The following is a 25,084-nucleotide window of genomic DNA, read 5'->3' on the forward strand; positions in this document are numbered from 1 at the left end:
TAAACGTAGATCGCCGCCGTCGGTGTGTAGCCCCACGTGCGTAATGCGCGTTGCTACATTCCCAGCGGCTAGAAACGATGCTTCGTAAACGGCATCGATCAAGAAGAACACGCCGAGCAGACTCTCTTTCTCTCTCTCTCTCTCCCTCTCTTCCGTAAGCAACGAAAATAGATCTTCAACTTCGCTGTCGCCCTATTCGAACGCGCGATCAATGATACGGCGGTGTCAATGAAATTCCTTACCGTCTCTATGTTCCATAATTAGCGAAATTTACTCCGCTTGTGCCGTACCAAGCGCGTGAACGTAGACGCGTTGTTACGACGTAGATGTTGAAGCGAGATATCGAGGCTGCGTGTATCGATTCCGTTCGCGCCGCGCGATCCGCAGCAGCGACAGCGAGTTTTTCACGCCTATCTCGCGTCTGACTCCTTGAATTTCCCCGAGGAAAATGCAACTCGAAGAGTAGAGCGTAAGTAGAAATTCGAGCGACTTTCCACTCGTACGAAGTAGATTCTCTCCCGTACGGAGGATAAGCCCGAATTTTTATCTTCTACCTCGAAGAAGCCTTTTACGACCGCGAATCGTCGCGGGTACTTTTAGTCCAAATGAAAAAGTCGCTGTAACGTACTTCGCGTACTCTCCTACGAAGAAAAAATTCGCTCGAAGATATTAACTCGTATATACAAATGAAAAATCCAATCTGAGTTTTGTGAGTGAGTTTTTCCGAGTGGGACGCGCTCACAATCTTGTGCGCGCACTCGATGTCTTTTACCGAGGCGAATTTCCGCTCGTTTCGAGTGGGAGATTTCGCTCCAGGGAATAAAAAGCTCGGACGTGAATCAGGTCGGCTCAGGTCGGATCGACGCACTTCGATCTCGACTCGTTCTGAACTTAATCCCGCCGTTAATCAACGGCTCCGCGCGATTCGGCAGCAGCCGACTCGCGTCGGCTCAGCGAGACCGCCGCTGTCATTGTAGCGCCAGCTAAGTTCGCATTGTTTCCACCGAGGTAATTACATTGCTACCGTCATTATTGCCGCGAGTACTAATTGCTCGACCGCCGGCAGCCACTTGCGCCGGCGACAGTCCACGGCGACTGACACCGAGTTCTCTGATGCATGTCCGCGAGCGACAGCATAATGAAGAGCGCGACCGTTAATGCCGCGGAGTTCACTTCCCGTTTGCTAATGTCCCTTGATTAATGGTATCGTTGCACACAAATTCTCCGCGTCGCTGTTTTACGCGCCTCTCGCGACCGGAATATAAATCACACGGCCGTCGCTCAACGTTGTGCTCTTTTATCCGTTGATCCGTTATTTTTAGCGTTCATCTCACATCGCGGCAAAAATTTCTACGCCGTTGGAAACTTTCGAGTCGTCGCGTCGCGCGGATCGGAAAACCGTTCGCGCCGCGAACGAGTTCTCCTCGGGCGCGCTCGCCGACGGAATGATTCGTTTTGTTTCTTCTTTTTTCTCTTTTTCCTCTGCTCTACATAGTTTCCGCGCCCACGTCGAGAGCGCGTCGTTAGCGCGACGGATTTAAAGGCCGTGTCCAGCGCGTAGGAACACGTGTCGAAATATTCCGTAAAATTGACAAAGAAGCCGACGGAGTCGGCCGCGGCGGCTTCAATCTTCGCATTTACGTCGTCTTATGCGACACGCTAAACCGCTTCGTGCGGGAATTTCAATTACGAGCGAGCGAGAGAGAGAGAGAGAGAGCGCTCCAGGAGGAGACAGCTCGTGCGTCAGGTATAAATTTACTCCGGACTTGACGCTTCGCGTTTGTGTTGTACGCGCATCTCGGGATGAGATATAATATTCTCCGCCCGCCTCCTCTCGTCTCCCTCCTCCTCCTCCTCCTCCTCCGTCTCGTTCCCGTCATCTGGATACCGCGGCCGGGCATTTTCCGCCGCGATCCGGCATTAAGCAACAACCGGCATCTCGCCGCCGTATGTTATTACTTCATTGATCGGAGTCGCTCGTCCGGTTACGCTTCGGAGCTTACGCTACGCGCTGCGTGTTTCTTCCTCATCCCGTCGTCCTCTGTCGTCTTCTTCTACTCTTCCTCGTCCCGTTCACCGTTCTCTTCCTCGTTCGCCTCTTATTATTCCTCCTCTATCAGCCAGTCAATGAACCCAGTCTCGTTTTGTCATTGTCGCGGCTCTAATTGCCGACACATCGTTGCCTCGGCCACTTTTTTCCGCCCTTTGACTTGGTCCCGACCATGAGCTCCCTCTCTCTCTCTCTCTCTCTCTCTCTCTCTCTCTCTCTCTCTCTCTCTCTCTCTCTCTCTCTCTCTCTGGTTCTCGTTATCGACTATGCAAATGGAATCGCTTCTTTCTCTTTACGGGGTCACGACGGTGACCTTTCTACTTTCCAGCGGCACCGGCGGAAGTCATTATTGCTCGGTTTTCCCTCGGGGACGGAATCCCACGGACGCGTATGACACATAATTTATCTTTCCTCGTGATTTTGTCACTTTAATTTCACGCTGCTTTACGGATCGCTAGAAAGAGAAAAATGGAGAGGAGAAAGGAGCCCGGGCTGTCTCGCAAATCTGCCGGATCGATAGCAAGCAAGCGTCGTCATCTCGCCGACATCTTTTCGTTCCACCGCGTTCCGCGGCAATTTCGAGCGTGAGCAATTTTCCTCGCGTCCGACGTCGTCAATGAGGTACTCGGCGAGTAGCCAAGAGCTTTAACTAGTTTTTTTAGTTCGCGCTGCGCGACCGGAGCTTTCCTCCAGAGATCATTTCCCGGAGAGCGCCATCCGACGCCGTCGCCATGCGGCTGAATCATCGAGAGTCTCTCCGGGGGGAGAGTCGCCGCTCCTGCGCTTTCGTCCGCGGCCTTTTATTATTAGGAGGCGGCGCATCCTCCTCGTGCTGTAACGATCCACTATTTATACACGCCGAGACGACGACGAGCGTCTGAAAGCGAGCGGTCACGCTTTTTCGAGCGCGCGTTTTTGCGGCGTCGCCGCCGCCGCCGCCGCCGTCACCGCCACCGCCACCGCCACCGCCGCGCGGCCGGGAACCGTTGCCCGTTGCGCAGGATGCTTCGTGAAAGGGAAAAAGTGTGTGATACCTGCGCGAGAGAGGTCCGTTGATCCCCGGGTCGTTGCACTCCGCGCATATGTACGCCGGCGGCCGCTACTAATCTCGCCGCGCTCGCGACCAGTCGTATTCTCGCCCGAAATTCTCGCCGGAGGAATCGAGTCGACGGCGGCGGCGGCGGCGTGTGTCGCCGCTTCTCCGGCGCACGTGACTTTCCAGCCAGCGGAAAATTATCCGAAATCCCCCCCCTCCTCCCCCCTGCCCGAGACCGGGTGAGGTCGAGCGTGTACACGAAACTCGGACGAGATCTTCGCTCGCGCGCGAAGAGCAGAAAAAAAGTCCATGCGTGGATTCGCCCGGGCGGAATAAGGACCAAGCGAGAGGACTCGTTTGCGGGAACAAGGAGACTCCTGCGGAAGCTCAGCTTAGGCTCGTCGTACGACTGTCCTCTCGGCTACCTCGGTCGAATGTTAACGCGCATTCTTCTTCCCGTCTCGCTGGCGCTGACAACGCCGTCGTCACTCCTCGTCTCGCTGAATTCTCGCGTTTCGCCGCGTCTTCACCGAGGCGAAATCGAAACGCGTTCTACATTTCGCGATAGCGTTACAACCAGTTAAGAGTAATTTACACGGTGCCTCTTTTATTCCCGCTCTGAGCTTCTTGATTCATCAACGTCTCTTCTGGACACTCAATTTTTACTCGCTGGCGTCTACAAGACATTCTTACCAGCGAATTCTGAATTTCAGACGCCAAGACGGCGAATAAGAATCTATTGTCTGGAATTTTTTCGCAGCGAATTCGCTGATGAATTAAGAAGCTGGCTCAAAGCGAATGAAAGCAGCACCGTGTAAATTACCCTTTAGCTCGGAATTGCAGAAGGAACGTTACCGTTGCCGTTACGCTCATTACGGCGACGCGCTCTTCCTCGTCGCGTCCCCCGCGGCGAGGTTGCGACGACGACGTTGTCACGCGGACGCTTCCGCGTGCTATTGTCCCGGACCGGAGGGACCACCTCGACGACCTCCACTTCTGTGCGGAAGACACCCTCTCGGCCTGCGGCCGCTCGCCGTCGTCGGTGCTGCGACTCGCGACCTCTTCGGAAACGCGCGGATGTCACAGACGTGCCGTGGGCACACGGTTAACGACCCAGGTCGCGTTATCCGTTAAATTATTCCCCGCCTGCCGCTCGTTTCAGCCGGTTTCAGCGCTCCGTCGGACGTTGTCGTTGTTGTTGTTGCTGTCGCGTACGTCTCGCTCGAGGAAACATTCGCGCTCGTCGTCGACGTCGAGCACGACGACGCTGCGTTTTCGGCATTTTCCTCGCGCGACGACGGTTTTCAAGCCGCGCAAGACTATAAATAATTCGCGTCGCTCGTCGTAGTGCCACGGTGCGATGCAGCATGCGGGCTTTTTTTAAAACGTTCGGAATAAGGGTTCTCGGGGGGAGGGGGGGCGTTATATAAATCGCCTGGCCGCCGCGAAGTTGATAGTGCATGGTATCTCTCTCTTTCTCCTTCTCTGTCTTTCTCTCTCGGCCCGCGTTCTATGTTTAGCGACGCCTTTCACGCTCCCCAAGGGTCCCCGGAAGCCCTTAAAGTCCAGACAGCGAGTACACTCGCGTACAGTCCGTCGTCCGCAACGAGTTTCGCAGGCCGGACTGAGAGAACCGCGCTCTTCAGATCGGCGACGTCGTCGCCGAGGCGTGTACGCTGATTGCTGCCCGTGGAGAGTTATTGTTTGTTATTTAGATACGGATCGCGGATAAAAAGGTGAAACACGCCGGAAATCGTCGCGGTCCCCCCCGATCCCTCCCGCGCGCGCATTCCGCGATTTTTTCATTATCGTCGACGGGAATAGTAAGATACTGAAACTGATTAATGTGAAATATAAAAGTTTGTCTTTTGGGTTATAGAAGTAGAAAATATGTAGAATAGGATAAAATGAAAAGAAAACGAGCGCGAGGGATAAGAATGAAGATGGATGAATGAGGTTAAGGTCATTTTGTAAACCGAGTCCCTTCTTGGCTGTGATGTAGCTGAAGAATAAATACACATATACATACATTCTCGTCGACGGATAATTTGTAGCGGTTTTTGCCAAGCGATGAGCCGGGACAATCTTGGCCACAAGTTCCAGCCTGTCATCGCGGCAATCGACGAGGCAGGGTTTCGTTCAGGGTTTAGCAGACGCGAGCAAGTTCTCGGTTTTCGTAGTTGTGGATTTTCACGTTGCTACACGTTCCACAATATTATATTAACCGTGATTATGTCGCACAATTGTAGATTTTTATGTTATTACAATCATGTGCGGTTATTAATTCTTCCAACGACATATCTGGTATACGTTTATAAATATTTGAAACCCTTCTTATAATCTTTCGAGACACTGTCGACGAAATGCAACGAACGTTGCTGCGGTAAAATGCTTCAGCAAAAAGCTCCGCGAGAAAGAGAGATCCCGGCACATGATTAGCAGATGTCGCCTTGGAGTCACTTGGGGACGTGAAGACATTTTCTTTCCGATCTGAATTAATTCACTTCTGAAAGGTTCAAGGCGTATGCGCGTTCACTGGTTGATCATCGAAGACCTCGTTGAGACAGCGGCGCATCCCTCGAGACGATGTTTTTACCCAGGCGCGTTTTACCTTGCCTGCCTGCTTTCGATTTCTGACAATCGAACTGTGTGCGCTCGCGGGTATTTTCCCTTTAAGGAAAAGTATGTCGACTCGCGTAACGCGTGCTGCAAATGGAAGCCACCCTTTCGCGCATGCACCTGTGATGTGAGCCCGGCGAGCAACTTGATGAAAAAAACATTCACAATACGACTCGATTGTACTTCGTTTGTACCTGTTTGTACCACTTTCTGTTTCGTTTGTACCTCGAAGGATAAACCGACAAGGGGAGGAGGAAAAATAGCCAGCAAGCAAGCAATAAAATATCGCAAAATGGCCAACGCTATTCGAAAAAGAATCATTTGTACCTCTCTTCAAATCGTTTGTACCTCAGAGGAACCGGGAGTACAGGATCTTCGAAATATGTCGGAAGATTACCTTCGTACTTCCGGCCCCTTTAAGGTACAAACGATTCTCTTTCGGATGGCGTTGGCCGTTTTCGGATATCTTATACTTGCTTGCTGGCTATTTTTCCGTCTCCCTCTATTTTTTTATTCTTTGAGGTACAAACGAGACAAAAAGTGATACAGACAGGCACAAACGAAGTACAATCGAACAATTGAGAATTTTTCTCTTTATTTAGTTGTTTACCAGGTTCACAACGGTCGCGCACGCTTGCCCACACATGGCCGGCAGAAAGCGCGCGGCTCTCTCGGGAAGTTTTCGATCCTTTTTTGTCAACAGGCGCATATTCCCCGTCAGGCCTCCGTCCCGTCGCCAAAGAATAATGCGCGCGAAAATTCATCGCGGTACATCTCGCCGGCGCGGCGCGCCGCGACGACATTCTCCGCCCGTCGCCGGCGACCTCATCCGCGTCTCGGGAGTGAATTCAGAGGAGGAGAGACAATGACGCCGAGCGAACACGAGAAGGGACGTATTCTCGCGGGAAACTAGCGGTTCCCTGAATGATTTCAAGCACGCCGCGCGGATCGTCTCCTCGCACACACGATTCCCGTGTTTCGTCGTCAGCCGCTCGCTCGTGTGCGCGCTAACAAGCGCAGTCGTGTTCTTTTGTATACAAATTACCGATCCCCGGCACCTCGTCCACACCTATCCGAGTCGTGATATGCATGTAATCACAGGTTACTCCCGATGGGTCGGCAACGGTGCAATTAGTACCGTTCGCGCACGACGCGTACTTATCATAAGTATCGCCGGTAGCGACGAAGACGAAGATGCGTTGGATCGCGACGTGTTTTTTTTTTTTTTTTTTTTTTTTTTTTTTTTTTTCAGGCTCTCAGGGGAGTTAAAGCTCGAAAAAAGTAACTCGTTAGATCGGCCGTTGCGGGCAAGCGAACTCGTAGCTCACTTTAAAAAGTAACTCGTGCCTGTTATCGTCGCTCGAGAAACGCCGCGAGTCGTTACGATTGCCGTGCTCCGACGGAGGTATAACGGTTATCTTCGCTGCTTTGCACACACACACAGAGAGAGAGAGAGAGAGAGAGCACTTCCTATCGTTTTCGAAAGTATTCTTTTATTTTCATTATCATCACGCAGCAGTGCAGTCGCATTGTCGTTAGCGTATTATTAGCGAAAAGAGAAAAAGAGATACCGAGTCGTTAGGGAGGAAAGTAGCTCGCAACGGCGAGGCTTTCGACTTTTCGCAACGCTCGGATTACCGCAAAGTAATGCTTTAGCGCGAAGTAACTTTTCCCGATGCAGAGACCCTCCCCTCATCTGCGAGCGCATTATTTATAGGACGCCTCAGTAATACGCGGGTACGATCGATTCGCGCGAGAGGGAGAGACAAGGGAGAGAAAAACCATGTTCCATTTCGCTTTTGTTCCATTTTCATTTGTCAACGCGATTCCCAGCTGGGAAATTTTGCAAAATACGCTCGTTGTTTTGTGCGTTTATCGCTCGGAAGCGTTCTCCCCCTCTCTCTCTCTCTCTCTCTCTCTCTCTCTCTCTCTCTCTCTCTCTCTCTCTCTCTCTCTCTCTCTCTCTCTCTTTCTCTCTTTGTCCTTCGCGGCGGGTATCGCCGCACGTATTACGTGTGTACATACGTTACAGAAAACAAGTACATACATTGCGTGTACGCACCCACGAGAGCACAGCCTGGAGGGGGGAGGGGGTGGGTTCATTTATGCGGCATCACGTCTGTGTTGACCATTGGGGAAAATGTCACGGCGACGCTGGCCGCGGTCGATGCAACACGTCGCGATATATCGCCGCTTTGTATCTTCGCGACGTGGCGTTTGTTTTTTATCGCTGAAGCAGCTTGCGCTTCCGCTTGACTCGAAAAGAGACGGGCGTACGGTTGGGACTTTTGCTGGAAGGACGAGGGGAAGAGGTCCGGTGCAAGCTAGTACGGGCAGTTCTCAGCGAGAAGAAACAAACAAACCGCCCCGAGAGAGAACGGCCGTTGTCTGTCTGTCTCGCTGAAAGCGGAATGCGCTGCGCTACGCGCAAACGACTCCGCTAACACGTTGACCACCCTGGTGACAGACGCTATACGATACCTTGACGCAGCCCGTTGACTCGGACGTGGAGGCGCAACGTGTGGCAGAATAAATTTGTGGCCAACGACGGGAAGCCGATGAAACGGGCTGATCATAGATTTATATAGATAGACTTATGGGCGCGCTGAAGACTACATTAGAGGACAGAGCTATTGCGTGAGTGAGGCTCTCTCTCTCTCTCTCTCTCTCTCTCTCTCTCAGGAGAGGGGGGAAAACGACACAAGGGGAAAGATAATGTCGGGTGCGGTCCAGCGACCGCTACGAATGCTTCGAAGCGTTTCTCTGTTCTATTCTATTTTTCGGATAAGTCGTAACACTGATTAAAGCAACCAGAGTTTAAATCTAACAAGGTCAATTCATTTGCGAACTATAACCTTTGTACAAATGTCCTCCTATTCTCCTCTTCGGCTTCCCGCACCAAGACGCATGTTAAACAGAGACACACTCACTCAGCTATCGCTCCTCTCACTTTAACCCTTTCACTGTTAGTGGGAAGTATACTCCCCACCTTTTCTTGATTCAATTTTGCGTTGTAGATCACGTTGTAGATCATAATTTTGAAGAACTAATCGGGGATGTAAGTTTTCCAGGTAACTGAATAGTTGTTCAACATACTCCAATAGGTTTTTATACCCAATTATTCATTTGTGATTATTTATAACAAACCAAAATTGAAAAAAATGCTTTTTTTTTTTTTTTTTTTTTTTTTTTAGGGAAAAATTGATTCCTCGAAGAATATTGAATGTAGGGGTCTGAAATTTTTACGAAATATTTTTCTGATGTTGCGCAAAAATATATATTTTTTTCACTATTTTTTTGCAGGTTAGATTTTTTTTTATAAACAAATATTTCTACAAAAACGGCCGAAATTTGATTTTTTGCACTTTTTAGCTCTATTTTCTTAGCTTTTTTATTCTGTACCCCCATCTTATCCATACTATCAATATTGTTTTACTCAAAAATAAATGTTTAATCTCCAGTCAGCATAAATATGCAGTATTGAATATTTTCCCACATTAATTCCGCCATTTTGAATTCGGTAAATCTGACTTCAGATTCAGCGACCGTAATCACGACCCGACTTCAGTAATCAGCGATCCGAAAAACCCATACACCATCAATAATAATTGGAATTTTCATTAATTTTGTACATCATGATCGCCATATTGAGTCCGCCATTTTGAATTTTGCAAATCTGACTTTAGATTCGTAATCAGCGATCCAAAAAACATAGGACTATCAAATATTTTAATAATTTTCTCAAGGGAAGTTAATTCAGCAGTGAAAGGGTTAATATTGTCTTCAAGTCCTCTCATGGGACGCGCGCAGTCTATCTATAAGTTTATGGGGCTGACGAATGGGCGGTTCGCGCGAATCGCATTCACTCGGCGCGCATCTCGAGTGGAGTTCAGCGGAGAAAGCTGCCTCGCAACTGTCGCGAGATCTGTCGTGAGTTTTCTGGTGCATGAGGGTTCTGAGATGAACTCGAAGCTAAGAGATGTGGGAGAATTCGACAACGGTTGCGAAGCGGTTCTCTCTCTCTCTCTCTCTCTCTCTCTCTCTCTGCCGAAACGCGGTCGATCGGTAGAAATCAGCGCGAACCGCAGGCGGCGCGTTAATAGAAAGAGAATCGATTGGACGCGATGACGACGCGGTGTACGCCTCTCCGTTGCCCCCATTCTCCAATTTCCGTTTGATCGTATCAAAGGTATCCCGCGAATAAATCGCTCGCAGGATAAAGCCTGCTGAAACGGGATCTTGCCGATTAAACGCAACTCGACACCGAGAGACGCGCTCTCCCAGTTCCGTTCTCTTCTTCTGCCTTTCTCTCTCTCTCCTTTTCTCTCCTCGCCTTGCCTCTCTCTCTCTTTCTCTCTTTTCCTTTCTTCCTCGAAAGTCTCAGGTCGATGAGCACCCGCGAGCGAACGACGTTCGCCCGCTCATTTGTTCGCGGTACATTTCCGCGGGCGTCGAAATGATCGGCGGAGACAGAGCGGCGGGGGGATGGGGGGATAATTCCCTCGGAAAACATCTCGCTTTCGACGTATGTACGGATGTGTGCGCACGCGATATCGACGGAAAGGATGCTGAAGAAGAACGTTGCGAGAACTGCTCCGATGGGCGCAGGAACGACGAGGAGCAGCCTGACTATCGATTTATCGTCAGCTCGTGCTTCGAGCGCATGACGATAAAACGTTACGAGTTCTCTCGGCAAAACCACCCACGAGGGTCGAGGCACGCACGCTCTATAGCTTCGCCTGCATTACGTCTCCCAATTGCGTATGTTTGTGCGCACGATAAAGCCGGCACGACAGAAAGGGAAGTTCGCTTCGATATGAGCAGAAAAATGGCCAATCTCGCCGAAGCTGAAGTCACTTTTCGCGTCGGTACTTTTTCCTCACTCCGGCGCGAAGGCCTCACTCGACACTCGAAAGTGTCCTCGTCGATATTTCGCAGCAGACGTACCCGCTAGAGGAATGACTCCTCTGGCGATAATTATTTCACCGTGCCATTGCGAGCACAAGTATCGATATTAATTTAATTAATTAAAATAATGTTGGAAAATTGAGTATCAGTATATTATCAATTTGAGAGACGCACTGCTCAGGTAAATATATCAGTCGCAAAAGATCGAAGATAGTGAATGGTCTCAGTACATTTGTCCTTACGAACGGTGAATATACATTAAAGACCGCAATAATAAATATTTTCTTCGCGGTGATCTAGCGGGGAAAATTAATCTTCTGGGGATCGTCAGGCGAAAAATTTTCCTATTGATTCGATCGTCGATAAAAAAGAAAATGTCGCAACTTTTGCGCCCCTGGCCGAGTGTAATGTGCGTACGCCCGCAATGGCGCGATAGATGATCGTTCAGACCAGTCAACGAAGTCAGTCGTGGTCAAGAAGGGTCATCGGGCGGTTCCGGGACACCCGTAGAACCAGTTGCGGGACGCGCAGGATGTCTGCGCTCGGCTATATCCAGCCGGTGGTCCCAAGCGAAGGATCGAACGCGCGGTCGGGAGCGAAAGAGAGAGAGAGAGAGAGAGAGAGAGAGAGAGAGACGGAGAAGAGGTCAAACTTGAGGGTGTGGGAGCCGAGGGGGATGGGGAGAGAAGAGAGAGAGAGAGAGTCCTGTCACCTCTGTCGCTACAGACCGCGCGGCGCCTCACGCTCCAAGTCCGCGGTTAATTACTTAGCGACGATGCGATCCGAAATGAGCCGAAACGATTCCGTCCGGAATAAGCGAAGCCGTTCGCTTCGCAGGATTAGTTTCGATTACATTGAACGCGATCGACGAGGAGAGCTGCCGGAACAAGTGGACGGCTGGGGAGAAAGTCGCACGAGTGATATTGTTTTATCCGGTTTTGAGAACTCTTTTTTTAAGATTTGCTTTGTTATACATCTTGATATTATATATATCCATTATACATATTGACTGTCGTAACGAGTCATTTGGGACTTTTCGGGGAAAGTGGAGGAGTCACAGTTTCATGTTCCATAAGTTTTGTACATGTCATGAATTTTATTTTTCATATCTTACACGGATAATATATATTTTTCGTATTTTTTGGAACAACGTATGCGCAATCTCGATATAAAACTTTTCTTCTCACGTACATCATTCCGTTGACTAGGTACGACGATAAAAATAGAATCGTTTCGTTTTGCCTGAAAAATCCGAAATCATTCATCAACGCGCTACTCAAAGCGTGTATTCCACGTGCTCAAACTAACGATGCAATCGTTGGCGTTGTTCAAAAAGTATCCTTTGCGCAACGTTTGTTAATGGAGAAAAATAACGTCGTTATCGAGCCGCTGTTGACAAGAGCAAGTTGTCGCGGTAAGAGCGTCGCAAGGAAACTTCCCAATTCCCCTGAAATATACACAGAGATGTCTGTATGGAGCCATTTGGAGCGCGTTGAGCAGACGAATGAGAAAGCAGTCCGGGAGGACGTTTCCATTGAACGTTCCAAACTCGGCGAATTCTACGTTCCACGGGGCTTTGTTTTCGGCCAAGTAACGACTTATTTTTCCGCTTCGTTTTCAGAGCGATCCCAGCACTGCGTTTCTACGGGCAGCTCGCGCTGGGCAGCTCGAGAAGGTCTTGGAGTACTTGGAGTCCGGAGTGGATATCAACGCTTCTAACGCAGTGAGTCGCCGATCTGTCTCGTTCTCTCTTTTGTCCTTTTCTCGTGAATCAAGCGTGTAATGCATACCCGGGAAATGACAATTCAAGTCTCGAAAGGCTTGTTTTGGCAGTATTATCTAGCGCTCGATCTGGCTCCTCGCGCCAGCTTGGCGCCGCGCCCAGCGTGAATTTGTCTCCGACCGTTTGTGAACGTTCCAGTTCGCTTCTTCAGAAAGAGAGGAGCCGTCAGGTGTTACTCTCCGTGAAAAAGGGAAGTGAAATATTCACGAAACGTCGGGAGGACACAAATCCGCGAAGAGGATGCCAGGCCGCGAGCATCGCGGAAGCTTGAAAGATCAATGTTACCAATTCGTCGTGGAAGTATCGAGAGAAAGAACGTGCGCGCATTGTGTGTCTCTTTGCAGAATGGCTTGAACGCTTTGCACCTGGCAGCTAAAGACGGCCACTTGGAGATCGTGAGGGAGCTCCTAAATCGCGGTGCGATCGTAGACGCCGCTACTAAAAAGGGAAACACGGCGTTGCACATAGCTTCTCTTGGTGAGTGGTTTGAGCTGAACGTTCTCTCTCTCTCTCTCTCTCTCTCTCTCTCTCCTCTCTCTCTCTCTCTCTCTCTCTCTCTCTTTCCCTCGCGTCTACTTTCGCGTACGAGCGTGTGCGCGCTTCGTTGCTCATTAAATGCATAGGGGACAAGGACGCGAATGATTTTAAACAAACATTTATTTCATAAGACTCGCGAGCTCTCGAGATTCTCGTCGTAAATGTCGTCTCTCGGGAACGTGTCTGTCTCTCTGTGACTTCACCTCTCTCTCTCTCTCTCTCTCTCTCTCTCTCTCTCTCTCTCTCTCTCTCTCTCTCTCTCTCTCTCTCTCTCTCTCTTTTCGCCTCTGCCGGATAATGGAAATTCGCCCGACACCGAGGTCTCCTGTTGCTTCTTTTTCAGCTGGACAAGAGGAGGTTGTGCAATTGTTGGTGCAACGAGGTGCCTCCGTGAATGCACAATCGCAAAATGGCTTTACGCCGCTCTACATGGCTGCCCAGGAAAATCACGACTCTGTGGTCAAGTACCTCCTCAGCAAGGGTGCGAATCAGACATTGGCCACCGAGGTTTGTGTCGACGTTGTTCCGTCATTCTTCCCTTTGACGGGATTTTCCGCACGGCAACCGCCGGATCTCTCGGCACTTCTCGACATATCGAGATAACGAGATTACTCTCGTTGTAACCGCCATCGCTGATTCCCAATCGCGCTGTCGACGCTCAATTTTGGGTTTGAATCATCAGATATGCGCAATGGAGAAGAGCAATTCGCTCGCTCGTCTCCTCGACTCTTTATCGGCTGTGTATCTAATTCGATTACGACACGTAATCGGTTGCGTTTGATACGGGAGTTAATTAATCACAGCGTCCCCCTATCAACGAACGGCTGTCACTGCAAGGCACTGTCAATCAACGCGTTAATTCGTCATCTTCTTTCTTATCAATTCTCAACATATATATGTAATATTTCCGATTAATTTAATGTTGGGTGCACGGTATAATACCGGTTTTCTTGCCGGTTCGTACGCTCACGTTTCTCTTTTGTGCAGGACGGTTTCACTCCGTTGGCGGTGGCTATGCAACAGGGTCACGACAAGGTAGTAGCCGTTCTGCTAGAAAACGACACTCGTGGTAAAGTTCGACTGCCAGCCCTACACATCGCCGCGAAGAAAGACGACTGCAAGGCGGCCGCCCTACTTTTGCAAGTGAGTTGTAAGGCGCCTTGTCAGTCGCGCGCGCGCACGACCGCCGCTGCATTTCAGACCGCGATGTAGAGCGCATTAGCAACAATAAGAGAAAATTAGTCCACGGCGCAATTCCTGCCTGGCTACAATTCCTCGAATTTCGTTGCCTTTGCAGAACGACCATAATCCCGATGTAACATCGAAGAGCGGTTTCACGCCGCTTCACATAGCGGCGCATTATGGCAACGACCGAATCGCCTCCTTGCTTTACGACAGAGGCGCGGATGTTAATTTCGCGGCGAAGGTGGGTGACTTTCGTTATGTAGAAACGCATGAACTTGAAATAGCATAAGCCAGGCTGATGTTAACCGCGATAATTACGTGTTCTTAAGTCTGTACTCACAATTCCCATTTAGCGTCGTTTATGATTATCGTTGATTAATTCGCTGATAAAATTCGAAGCATCGGGATATTAGAGACTCTAATATCTTTTGGAACATTGTAGATCTGTGTTTTTAATAATTTTAAATATCGAAGATTAGAAAATAATATATAGAGAAAATGAAAAGAAGCAAAAAGGAATATCGAAAAGATAAATATTACGACGTATCAGAAATTCTAAGATAATATTCCAAATATATATCAGAGAATATTCTGAGAATATTATAGAGAGAAGAATACTATTTTTTGGCATATTCTATTTTTATAATACATATAAACACACAAAATTGCAGCACAATATCACACCGATGCACGTGGCGGCGAAATGGGGCAAAATCAAAATGGTGAATCTCCTGATGAGCAAGGGGGCGAACATCGAAGCGAAAACGAGAGACGGTCTGACTCCTTTGCACTGCGCTGCCAGATCCGGCCATCACGAGGTAGTTGACATACTCATCGAGAAGGGGGCACCGATCGGCTCGAAAACGAAGGTAACGTGCCAAGCAACAGGTTAAACTCGCGCTCGTTCCGCGTGCGACGAACGCCGGCGGAGAGATCGTCGACGCTCAACACACTCGGTTTCCGTTGACAGAATGGTCTTGCGCCGTTGCACATGGCTTCTCAAGGGGATCACGTGGACGCCGCGAGGATCTTGCTGTATCACCGAGCTCCCGTGGACGAAGTGACGGTGGACTACCTGACCGCGTTGCATGTCGCTGCGCACTGCGGCCATGTGCGAGTGGCCAAACTGCTTCTGGACAGGAACGCCGATCCCAACGCGCGGGCGCTCAATGGATTCACTCCCCTTCACATCGCGTGCAAGAAGAATAGAATAAAGGTGGTGGAACTGCTTCTCAAGCACAAAGCTAGCATCGAAGCTACGACTGAGGTATGAAATCTCGCCGTATGAGTTTCTCTTCTTCTGTCACATTGAAACACCTTCTCTGCGATGATTGTCACGAAGAGCCTGACGGATCTCTATCTTGTCTTGCCCGTAGTCTGGACTAACCCCATTGCACGTAGCGAGTTTCATGGGGTGCATGAATATCGTGATTTACTTGCTGCAACACGAGGCCAGCCCCGACATACCGACAGTGAGAGGCGAAACGCCATTACACTTAGCTGCCAGAGCGAACCAAACCGATATTATTAGGATACTTCTTAGGAACGGTGCCCAGGTCGACGCTCGAGCAAGAGTGAGTATCGCGCTCTTCGTCGAATGTAAATTTCAAAAGTGTACATTGGTTGAGAGACCGAGAAAAAGGCCTAAGACAGCCGTTCGTGATAAGTAATATCTTGTATCTGGCAGTTTAATTGGATCGACGTCGATAATCGAAACGCTGCTTGTGCTCGCAGGAGGAACAGACACCGCTTCATGTCGCTTCCCGCTTGGGTAACGTCGATATCGTGATGTTACTGCTGCAACACGGTGCAGGAGTAGATGCCACAACGAAAGATTTATACACTCCGCTTCATATCGCTGCTAAGGAGGGCCAGGAGGAGGTGAGGTTATACTTATACAGGCGGCTTGATACATGACTTGATTAATTTTCACAGAGATATGTATCTCGTAACGTTCTTCTCCCGCACACACGCAGGTTGCATCCGTATTACTAGAAAACAGCGCATCGCTTACCGCAACGACCAAGAAAGGATTCACCCCCTTGCATTTAGCGGCCAAGTACGGCAACATGAACGTAGCGCGATTATTGTTACAGAAGAACGCACCCGTTGACGCTCAAGGAAAGGTAAATGCATTCCCCTCCGAAATCATGTACCCTGAATTCGAGACTTTTGCAAGATTGTTGACTCGAGTGAATTTAGAGTTCGTGCGCTCGTGCGCTAAAACGTTTCTTTCTACTCTTGTCAGAACGGGGTGACGCCTCTTCACGTAGCGTCCCACTACGACCATCAGAACGTGGCTTTGCTTTTGCTCGACAAAGGAGCCTCACCTCATGCCATGGCTAAGAACGGACATACACCTTTGCATATTGCCGCACGCAAGAATCAGGTACGCTCTCGACGATTTCGATCATTGCTAGCGAACACGACGGCGGCCAAGGCCAAGGAGGCAAATTAATCACTCTCATCTGTGATAGATGGACATCGCAACTACTTTGTTAGAGTACGGAGCAAAGGCCAATGCGGAATCGAAGGCGGGTTTCACGCCGTTACATTTGAGTGCACAAGAAGGCCACACTGATATGTCGACTCTTCTTATCGAGCACAAGGCGGACACAAATCACAAAGCGAAGGTGGGTGTGAAAGAACGAAGAACGCGATGCGATCTCTGTCGGTATTCCCGTTTATCATCGTGCTTTGTGTTACAAATTTCTTTTGCTTATCTTTGCAGAATGGCCTTACGCCTTTGCATCTATGCGCACAAGAAGACAAAGTGAACGTCGCATCCATTCTCGTGAAGAATGGCGCCCAGATCGACGCCAAGACCAAGGTAACACGCCGATTCGATGATTGGCCCTCCCTCCCCCCTGTTAAGTGTGCAATCGTGGTGCGTAGTTGAAAACACGGTGCGCGCATCATGATCACGGCGGCAATGTCAACGACTGTCGCGTCTCTTCGCGTTTAGCGGCGTTAGCGCTCTGTGCATAATTCAATTATCGCGGCTGATGTAATCTTCGCTGGCGAGACTGTTCGTTGCTCCGTGCACGTGCCATTGATAACACACCTTGAAGCGCTCGCTCGTCCACGCGATGCAGTGTAGTCAGGCGACTGTCGTTGGTCTCGGAGCATCGCCGAAGCAACGAACAGGTTGCACTGAAGGACACGGTAGAATATCCCAAACAGAATGAGTGTACATGAAGCGGCAGAATCGAAAGTCGCCGAAAAACGCATCTTCGCGCGTCTTCTTCCAGGCCGGATACACACCGTTGCACGTGGCGTCACACTTCGGCCAAGCAGCCATGGTACGATTCCTCCTGAGATCCGGTGCAGCCGTTGACAGCAGCACCAATGCCGGCTACACTCCCCTGCATCAGGCCGCGCAGCAAGGACACACCCTGGTCATTAATCTGCTCTTGGAGAGTAAAGCTAAACCGAACGCCGTGACCAACGTGAGTGATCTTGTTCTGTTGCCAGTTGCTATTTCCTACTTTGCTTCTTTTCTCTCGATGGCAATCTCGACGTTCAATACGTCTCTAAATGTCTCTTTGCAGAACGGGCAGACCGCTTTGGACATCGCACAAAAACTCGGCTACATCAGCGTCATAGAAACGCTCAAGGTCGTCACGGAGACCATCATCACGACCACTCACACCGTCACCATCGAGGAGAAGTATCGAGTTCAAGCGCCCGAGTCTATGCAGGAGACATTCATGAGCGACAGCGAGGACGAAGGGGGTAAGTACTCGTATCTGATCACGCAGAAGCATCTTATCTTCTTTTCTATTCTATCGCTGCTTACTACTGTCCATCTGCTGCGCGTTCTATTGATGGGGACTCGCGATGTTGGAACGAAAGTGGAGATTTAAGGTCGACTCTCACTATCCGCCGAAACCGGTGACAAGAGGCAGGAGTCTGTTAAATCAAAATATTCATCAATATTTTTCATAAATGGGGATAATTGAAACGTGTGACATTGAGTGACGGGTGTTGTGAGTATTTCAATGTTGGGCCTTAAACGATTGACATTTAGGTTGACTAAGACAATCAAAATTAATATCGAGTAAATCGTGGCATCGTGATTGTTCCAATTGATTTACTTTAACTTGATTGATTACTTACTGATTAATAGTTGATCAATTAATCTCGTCAAGATCTTCCGAGGCAGAAGCGTCGAAGAATATTCCGATGGACGGAATATGCCACCTGTCGGACGAATAGTGAGAATCAATCCTTGATCGGGCGATATCGCCGCCGCCGCCGCCGCCGCCGCTGTTGTTTCCGATGTCGCGTCAGTTTTCGTGAATATCGCACAGCTTCTGTCGCTTAGCGTAACTATTATGTTGTCGCCTTGCGTGATAGGTCTTTGACGTTGAAGCGAAGTAGGAGCAGTACGTACGAGAGATTGAGAGTTGATAGCAAAAAAGAGTAATATACACGCAGTAGGGCTTTCGCTTCAGTCGACGGCGCAGCTATAGACGATAGACACTATTTGATCAATTAACCCTTTTAGTCCCGATCTTCTTTTTTTTTCTTCTTTTTCAAGAGGGAGCTACATTTTCCTCCTCGTATAAACATTACCTGTGCGCCGTTATTATCGTAGCGTATTACCGCAACGCACGCAGCGTAATTGAAATAGGGTAGATCCCAGAGAGCGATGAGAGAGAGGCTCTCTCTCTCTCTCTCTCTCTCTCTCTCTTTCTCTTTCGGTAGAAACGTACTACGAGGACTGCACGGCGAGAATTGATAAGAAGCAGGACGGGTAATGAGTCGTTGTTGCATGAAAGTGGAAATTACCAGGACGTAATTAAAAAGAGTAGAGCAGATAGTAATGCGCAGTGGTAACACGACGAGGTCGCTGCTCGTCCGTGCGACGATGGTGTGGTAAACGCGAGGTCTAGGTAGAAGTGCCCGATTAACCACAACAGTAGATCGCTCCTGAGAGCGATGCAGTTCCCCACGCATGCCCGCGTACGATATATGCATGATACCGGAGCCCGGCATGGAACCCGAAAGGGAAAGAAAAGGCTGCTAAGAAGTACCCGATGTAGGAGAAACTCTCGTATATCCTCTCCCGATCCACACGATCACAGGCGGGACGGAGCAAAGCGCGCGACGTAGCGGGGACGGTTAGAGCGAGACGCGAATCTTTTCCAAAGGGAGGGAGAAGAAGTTGTACCTCCACTTCCATTCGTGTGTATTTGATCGACGAGAGGTCTCTTCAGGTCTTTTGAGTTTTTCGTCCGCGAAACCGGCGAGAGAAGCGGGCAAGTCAGATGTGCTATCGATGGAACTATTATTTGCTTGACTGTTGCGTTTATGTTTACCTTCATTTCGCAAGAGCATGCATTTTAGCCGATACTCACTGGGTTGTTGTCTATCGAGTCTCTCGAACGAACGAAACAGAGTCGATGTCGTTTCTATGGACACACGAGACACGTCGCGCGGTGAATTGTATTAAACGCGAGAAACTTGCCGTTCCTGACGGAAGCTCGCGGGATTCGGCATCGCGCTTGGAAGATATCTCGATTTGCGTCGGCAGACGCGATTTCCACAAGGCGCTCTCTGAGCTCTCCCGAGAGGAGTTTCACTCACCGAGTCTCTTGACTTCGAGTGACTCTTCGTTCACAAGGATGAATCTAAAGCTTCGTAGATGCAGTCGTATTCCTGAGCGACTAGCGACCTTTGAAATTTTCGATCAAACGCGTATCACAGCTAAATACGCTCGCGTACAGCGACCGTCGATTAACAACAATTGCTGAACAATCGACGGCCACGTGTTGCACGAACATTCAGAGCGATAAGCGATATGCGCGATGCCGACTGAAAATTTCAATTGTCACCGTGCCGAGGAGCGGAGGTGCAATTTACGAAGCTCTGTAATGCTCTGTAAATCGGCTTTCATTCAAACGTCTTCCTCGGGCGCAGTGCAGCTTTCTGAAAAAGTAAAAAAATTTCGGCTGTGACTCCGCTCGGCGAGCTTCAAAGAGCAGGTCTAAATTGCGATACGAGGAAAACTCGAAGGCGCGCGTTCCCGCACGACTCGTACGATCCGTGTGAAAAGCTCCCGGGCCCTAAAGGTTCAATTACTGTTTGCAGCATGGCGATTTCTTTGCCACACTGTAGGGACACTCGAGAACACGTCCCCACTCTTACGCGAGTATTATTCCTGGTTCGAGCTCTCTCTCTCTCTCTCTCTCGCGCGCGCGCTGAGAGCGAAAAAGGGCAAAGGGCTTGCATTTGTGTAGACGCCAGCCGGGGACAGGGTGTTGCGACACGCGCACACACAGCGACTCTCGTCTTGCGGTTTTGCTTGCCGGCTAACGAAACAGGGGAGAGAGAGAGAGAGAGAGAGAGAGAGAGAGAGAGAGAGAGAGAGAGAGAGAGAGAGAGGGAGAGAGAGAGAGAGAGAGAGGGGGAGAGAGAGAGAGCGAGCTTAAAGAAACTTAAGGGGTAACATCTGACTGAACGCCTGAAAACACAGAATAAGTTTGGGAATTTTTTGTAGTTAAATAACAACATAGGTGGAAAATTGGTTTGAAGGCCTCTAACGTGCATACCTTAAACTACACAAAACAATTTTTTGTTATTATTTTACCTCAAGATGGCGACGCTGAAGTTCTCCAAGTAAGACCGCATTTTTCTCATGGGCGGTCCCCGCGGCTTGCCGCATAAATGCCGTACACTTTCAAAAAGGACAAAAAGGCAAAATTTTTGTTAATCTACATTAAATTTGCTGGAGAAGTACACAAGTACAGTATATGTTAAAATATTGATTTTTGTAGAAATGGTGAACATTAGGAGAAAAGTTTCAGTTTTATCCCAGAGATTCAGTGGAAAAATATTTATAACAACAAAAGTTTTAAACCGATCATAAAAATCATGTGTACTTCTCTAGAGAATTTAGTTTAGCAGCTACTGTAAAAAATTTCGAGAGTGGATCGGATGAAATTTGTTAAAGTTCTGCTGCAAGCCAATTTGTAAAACGCTGTAGTTCTCCAAGTAAAACGTGGTTTTACTTGGAGAACTACAGCGCCGCCATCTTGAGGCAAAATAATAACAAAAAATTTTGTGTAGTTTAAGGTATGCACATTTAGAGGTCTTCAAACCAATTTTCCACCTATGTTGTTATTTAAAATACAAAAAATTCCCAAACTTACTCTGTGTTTTCAGGCGTTCACTCAGATGTTACCCCTTAAAGAAAGCATCTCTCGCGCTCGCATCTCCTCCGCAGGCTCTCTCTCTCTCTCTCTCTCTCTCTCTCTCTCTCTCTCTCTCTCTCTCTCGACGGTACTCACCTCTCTGCGTGTAGGCGTGTAGGCCACATACTTTTGCACACACTAAACAACCCAGTGATAGCGAAACTTAGACACAGTGTATATGGTGCGAAACTAGCGTTTCTGATGAAACCACATGACCTTACCTCGACGGCGTACTCGATGTAGGTGGTGATGAAATCGGCACCGCAGCCATGAATGTGTACGGGCAGCCTCCGCACGCGCAACACGTGTACCTTCCTTCTTACTACCAGGGCCAAATGACCTATACCCGTAAGTTGTCTGTAACTCTGTTTCTGTTCACACTCTCTCTCTCTTTCTCTCTTTCTCTCTTCCTTTCTTTCTCTCTCTCTCTTTCTCTCTCTCTCTATCTCTGTCTCTCTGTCACGCGGGTGTCACCGTCCGTTCACCCGTCCTGCCGGGAAATATATATCATATACGACGTACACCATGCAGCACTCTTTCGGCAAAAAAAAAAAAAGAAGAAGAAGAGAAAAGGGAATTAGCGCAGGACAATCGTCATTGGACTCTCGAGTCCGCCCGCTCCTGTCATTTCCGATGATCGGAGCGGAGCGTCGAGTCGAGATGACGCGCTGCTCGCATCATCATCGTCGAGCACAACACAACGACGCACACGAGAGTTAGCGCACCGATCATCGCCGTGATCATCGTCATTGCTGTTGCTATCTCGCCGGTGTGTGTGTGTGTGTGTGTGTGCGTGTGTGCGTGTGTATGTGTGTATGTGCAAGCGAGAGACGCGTCATATCACGCTCCGCTCATTCACGTAAGCTTCTCGTGTGCAGCATCGCTCGAGTTCGCTCGTTACATCGCGCGTGTCATTGTTGTACATGTTGTATAAGAGAACACGCACGGACACACCCATCCCTCGCCCGCTATTTCTATCACATTTATTATTTTGTTCGCCCCCTCCCCCTTTCCATCCCTCCTCTCTCACCAGCTCTTGTACCATGAGTTTTTTTATTTTCGATGACGGCGGCGCGACTCCCGCTGACCGTCGTCGCTAGACGTATCTGGAACGGAGTTGTTTGATTGCCGTGCTAGATTTTTTTTTTTTTTTTTTTTTCTTTTGTAATTCCATGTCCCCCGAGCAGGATTAAAAAGGCCCGCTCAGGAGAGAACGCCGTTCGGATCGGAGAGATCAGATGATCTGATCGTTCTCTGGGCGAGAGTCAGAACAGCGACTTGCGTCGCACGACGAAGAGGCTGAAGGCTAGAGTTGTGCGAATCAAAAATTTTTATGTCGAATCGAATCGAATTATTAAAAAATTTAACATGACTATTAAACATGCGAGTAATGGTGGAAGATTTTAATATGAAAGGGAATATTGGTATTGTAATATTATCTTAAAGTAAAATATATATTTAAAATAATTTATAACTAAGTTATTAATTACAAGTTAAAGGTTCAAACATCAAACAGGCTCAGATGGCCCGTTTTGTGACGCGCGCAAACAATAATATATTTGATTCCTATTCGAATTCGAATCATATGGATTCGGATTCGAATAGTTCGCACATCTCTACTGAAGGCGTACGCCAAGTATCCGACATTTACGCGTAAAATTGCTTCTTAAAAGCGACTGTTGTCACGTCGCTTTATTGTGACTCGTTACTCGAGCAGCAGCGAGTCGATCCGCTCTTCCATCTAATTTTCAAGACCCTCCGCAGTGAGAGCATCTGCACGCGCGAGGTAACGCTTACCCAGCAAAATGTAAGTTTATTGTTAACGTGAAAGAAAATGATACCGTTAGCGAGTCGTCGCCGAGAGAGATAATTTGCGCGCCTTACGAGCGATTTGACACTGTCTGCCTCCAGCCTTGAGAATGTCCAACGTATACATAGGAACGTGCGCGGGAACACACGTGGTTCTCAAGGAAAACGAGCAGCGGAAATCGATCGCGAAATGCGCTTCTGCTCGCTGCATCTTCTTCCCGCTGGAGAAGCGACGCATGCTGAGGTATGCTGATTTGAAATCGATTTAATCGAAGATCGATTAATCGGAGCCTAAAAGATCGATTTCAAATCGATTTTCTGGAACTGAATCGATTCAAGGATCCATCTGTAAATTCTGAAAATCGCCAATACGAATTTTTCAGTTTCTACTAGTAATATAGTTTTTTTTTTTTACTTCTTTTGGTTGTAACACTTGAACTCACTCAATGGTTGCACAATGCACATTATGTTGCTTTTAGACCGATGTCCCATGGGCGAGAATTTTCAGTGGAACGAAACGCGCGAGCGAACCAATCACAGCCACTCCATACAATAGTATATATTGTATACATATGTGTATGCATATAATAGTAAACGTGCTTTCTTATTTAATAACGTTTAATCAAACTAATTAAACTAATTAAACCCTTAGATTTGAAGATCTTTTTCTATTTTGTTCTGGCCACATATATACACAGAACGCAACCAAAAGAATACCGTATGTTTAATTTCTTTAATTCATATTAAAATTTAATTTCTTTAATTCATATTAAACTATATGAATCACACGAGGTCTACTTTAGACTGTAGAAGTTTGACAGATAATATACTTTAATGAGTGGTTCACTCTCACATGCATACCGATTCAAGTCGATTTTCTGAAATCGATTCTTTATAAACCGATTTTTTAAAGATCGATCTTTTCTCCCCGTGATTCGAATCGATCGTTAAATCGATCTGTTTGAGAAGAAAAAATCGGCATCCCCACGCGTGCGACGCGTGCGCAACGCGCGCATACGCACTCGCGCGGTGCGCTCGTGCGAATTACGCGAATTCCCACCGTTCTGCGCGTCCGCGATGGCGCATTTTCGCACTTGCGCGCGGAACGCGACGCGGTTCGGCCGCGGGTGAAGTATACAACAAACAACAACAATACGACGATAAGCGAAGAGAGGAGCCGCTCTCCCGCGTGGAGGGCCTCACGTGTGGCGCGGCGGCAGCGAATAAATAGGGCGTGCTGCCACTGTTAATGCAATTTACATAATAACGAGCTGCGCGATCATTACACCGCGCCGACCGGCGCGCATCGGCGTCCTCCATCTCCACCTCCTCCACCGCCACCTCCTCGCCGTCGTCGTCGTCGTCGTCGTCGTCGTCGTCGTCGCCGTCGTCGTCGGTGGCTTCGTAGTCGTAGTCGTATAATCAACGTAAAGTCGTAGTCGTAGCCACACAAACACCGCCCTCCACTTCGGCTACCTGTTATGCAACACACAGTCGGTGTGCGTGTCGTGTCGCGTTATTAGTGCAGTTAGTCCAACCCCTGCCGCGCTTGGCGTGCCGCCAAATACAATTCCGGACTGAAATAATCTCGAATTTATATAACACCACCCGTGCGAGCGGCCGAAAAGGGAGGAGAGAGGAGAGACGAAGAGGCGAGGAGGCGAAAAGACGAGAGGAAAAGGAAAGGAGAGGAAAAGGGACGGAAGGACAGAGGAGCGCAAAATACTGCGCGCAACATACCGGCGCGCTCGCGCGTAATCGAGGCCGCGAAATCCCGCCAAGTGCGAAGAGCGACTTCCAGCCGCGCGAGAACTTTTTTCCGAAATCGCGCGCATTCGAGCTAGGCGAGTGCGCGACGTTGCGCATCTACGCGATTCGGAGTGGCGAAATCCCGAGGGGGGTCCCGCTGATGTCCCTCCCGGTCTCCGTTGGAATTTTCTTCTCAATCTTCTCTCCCG

The 25,084-nt window shown here is 48.9% G+C and overlaps 1 protein-coding gene across 20 annotated transcripts in view; it reads left to right on the forward strand.

The window, feature by feature from the left end:
* The window catches only part of LOC105189045 (ankyrin-3), a 105,344-nt gene that overhangs the window by 23,802 nt on the left and 56,458 nt on the right, over nucleotides 1-25,084 (forward strand). For 17 of the 20 annotated variants that reach the window (XR_003113464.1, XR_003113507.1, XM_025301890.1 and 14 more), the window contains exons 3-18: nucleotides 12,235-12,336; nucleotides 12,741-12,873; nucleotides 13,277-13,440; nucleotides 13,921-14,076; nucleotides 14,231-14,359; nucleotides 14,790-14,987; nucleotides 15,089-15,385; nucleotides 15,495-15,692; nucleotides 15,853-15,999; nucleotides 16,095-16,244; nucleotides 16,367-16,507; nucleotides 16,596-16,751; nucleotides 16,850-16,948; nucleotides 17,370-17,567; nucleotides 17,670-17,853; nucleotides 21,561-21,665. Coding sequence is in view for 17 of the 20 variants with exons in the window: in XM_025301890.1 (XP_025157675.1) it covers nucleotides 12,235-12,336; nucleotides 12,741-12,873; nucleotides 13,277-13,440; nucleotides 13,921-14,076; nucleotides 14,231-14,359; nucleotides 14,790-14,987; nucleotides 15,089-15,385; nucleotides 15,495-15,692; nucleotides 15,853-15,999; nucleotides 16,095-16,244; nucleotides 16,367-16,507; nucleotides 16,596-16,751; nucleotides 16,850-16,948; nucleotides 17,370-17,567; nucleotides 17,670-17,853; nucleotides 21,561-21,665 (2,557 nt within the window). In the remaining 3 variants the exon portion in view is untranslated. Of the gene's footprint in view, nucleotides 1-12,234; nucleotides 12,337-12,740; nucleotides 12,874-13,276; nucleotides 13,441-13,920; nucleotides 14,077-14,230; nucleotides 14,360-14,789; nucleotides 14,988-15,088; nucleotides 15,386-15,494; nucleotides 15,693-15,852; nucleotides 16,000-16,094; nucleotides 16,245-16,366; nucleotides 16,508-16,595; nucleotides 16,752-16,849; nucleotides 16,949-17,369; nucleotides 17,568-17,669; nucleotides 17,854-21,560; nucleotides 21,666-24,511 lie in introns of those variants that run through there. The other 3 variants (XM_025302138.1, XM_025302510.1, XM_025302275.1) reach the window with 2 other exon arrangements.

Source organism: Harpegnathos saltator, unplaced genomic scaffold (assembly GCF_003227715.2).
Source record: "Harpegnathos saltator strain DR-91 unplaced genomic scaffold, Hsal_v8.6 scaffold1, whole genome shotgun sequence".
Lineage (NCBI taxonomy): Eukaryota > Metazoa > Arthropoda > Insecta > Hymenoptera > Formicidae > Harpegnathos > Harpegnathos saltator.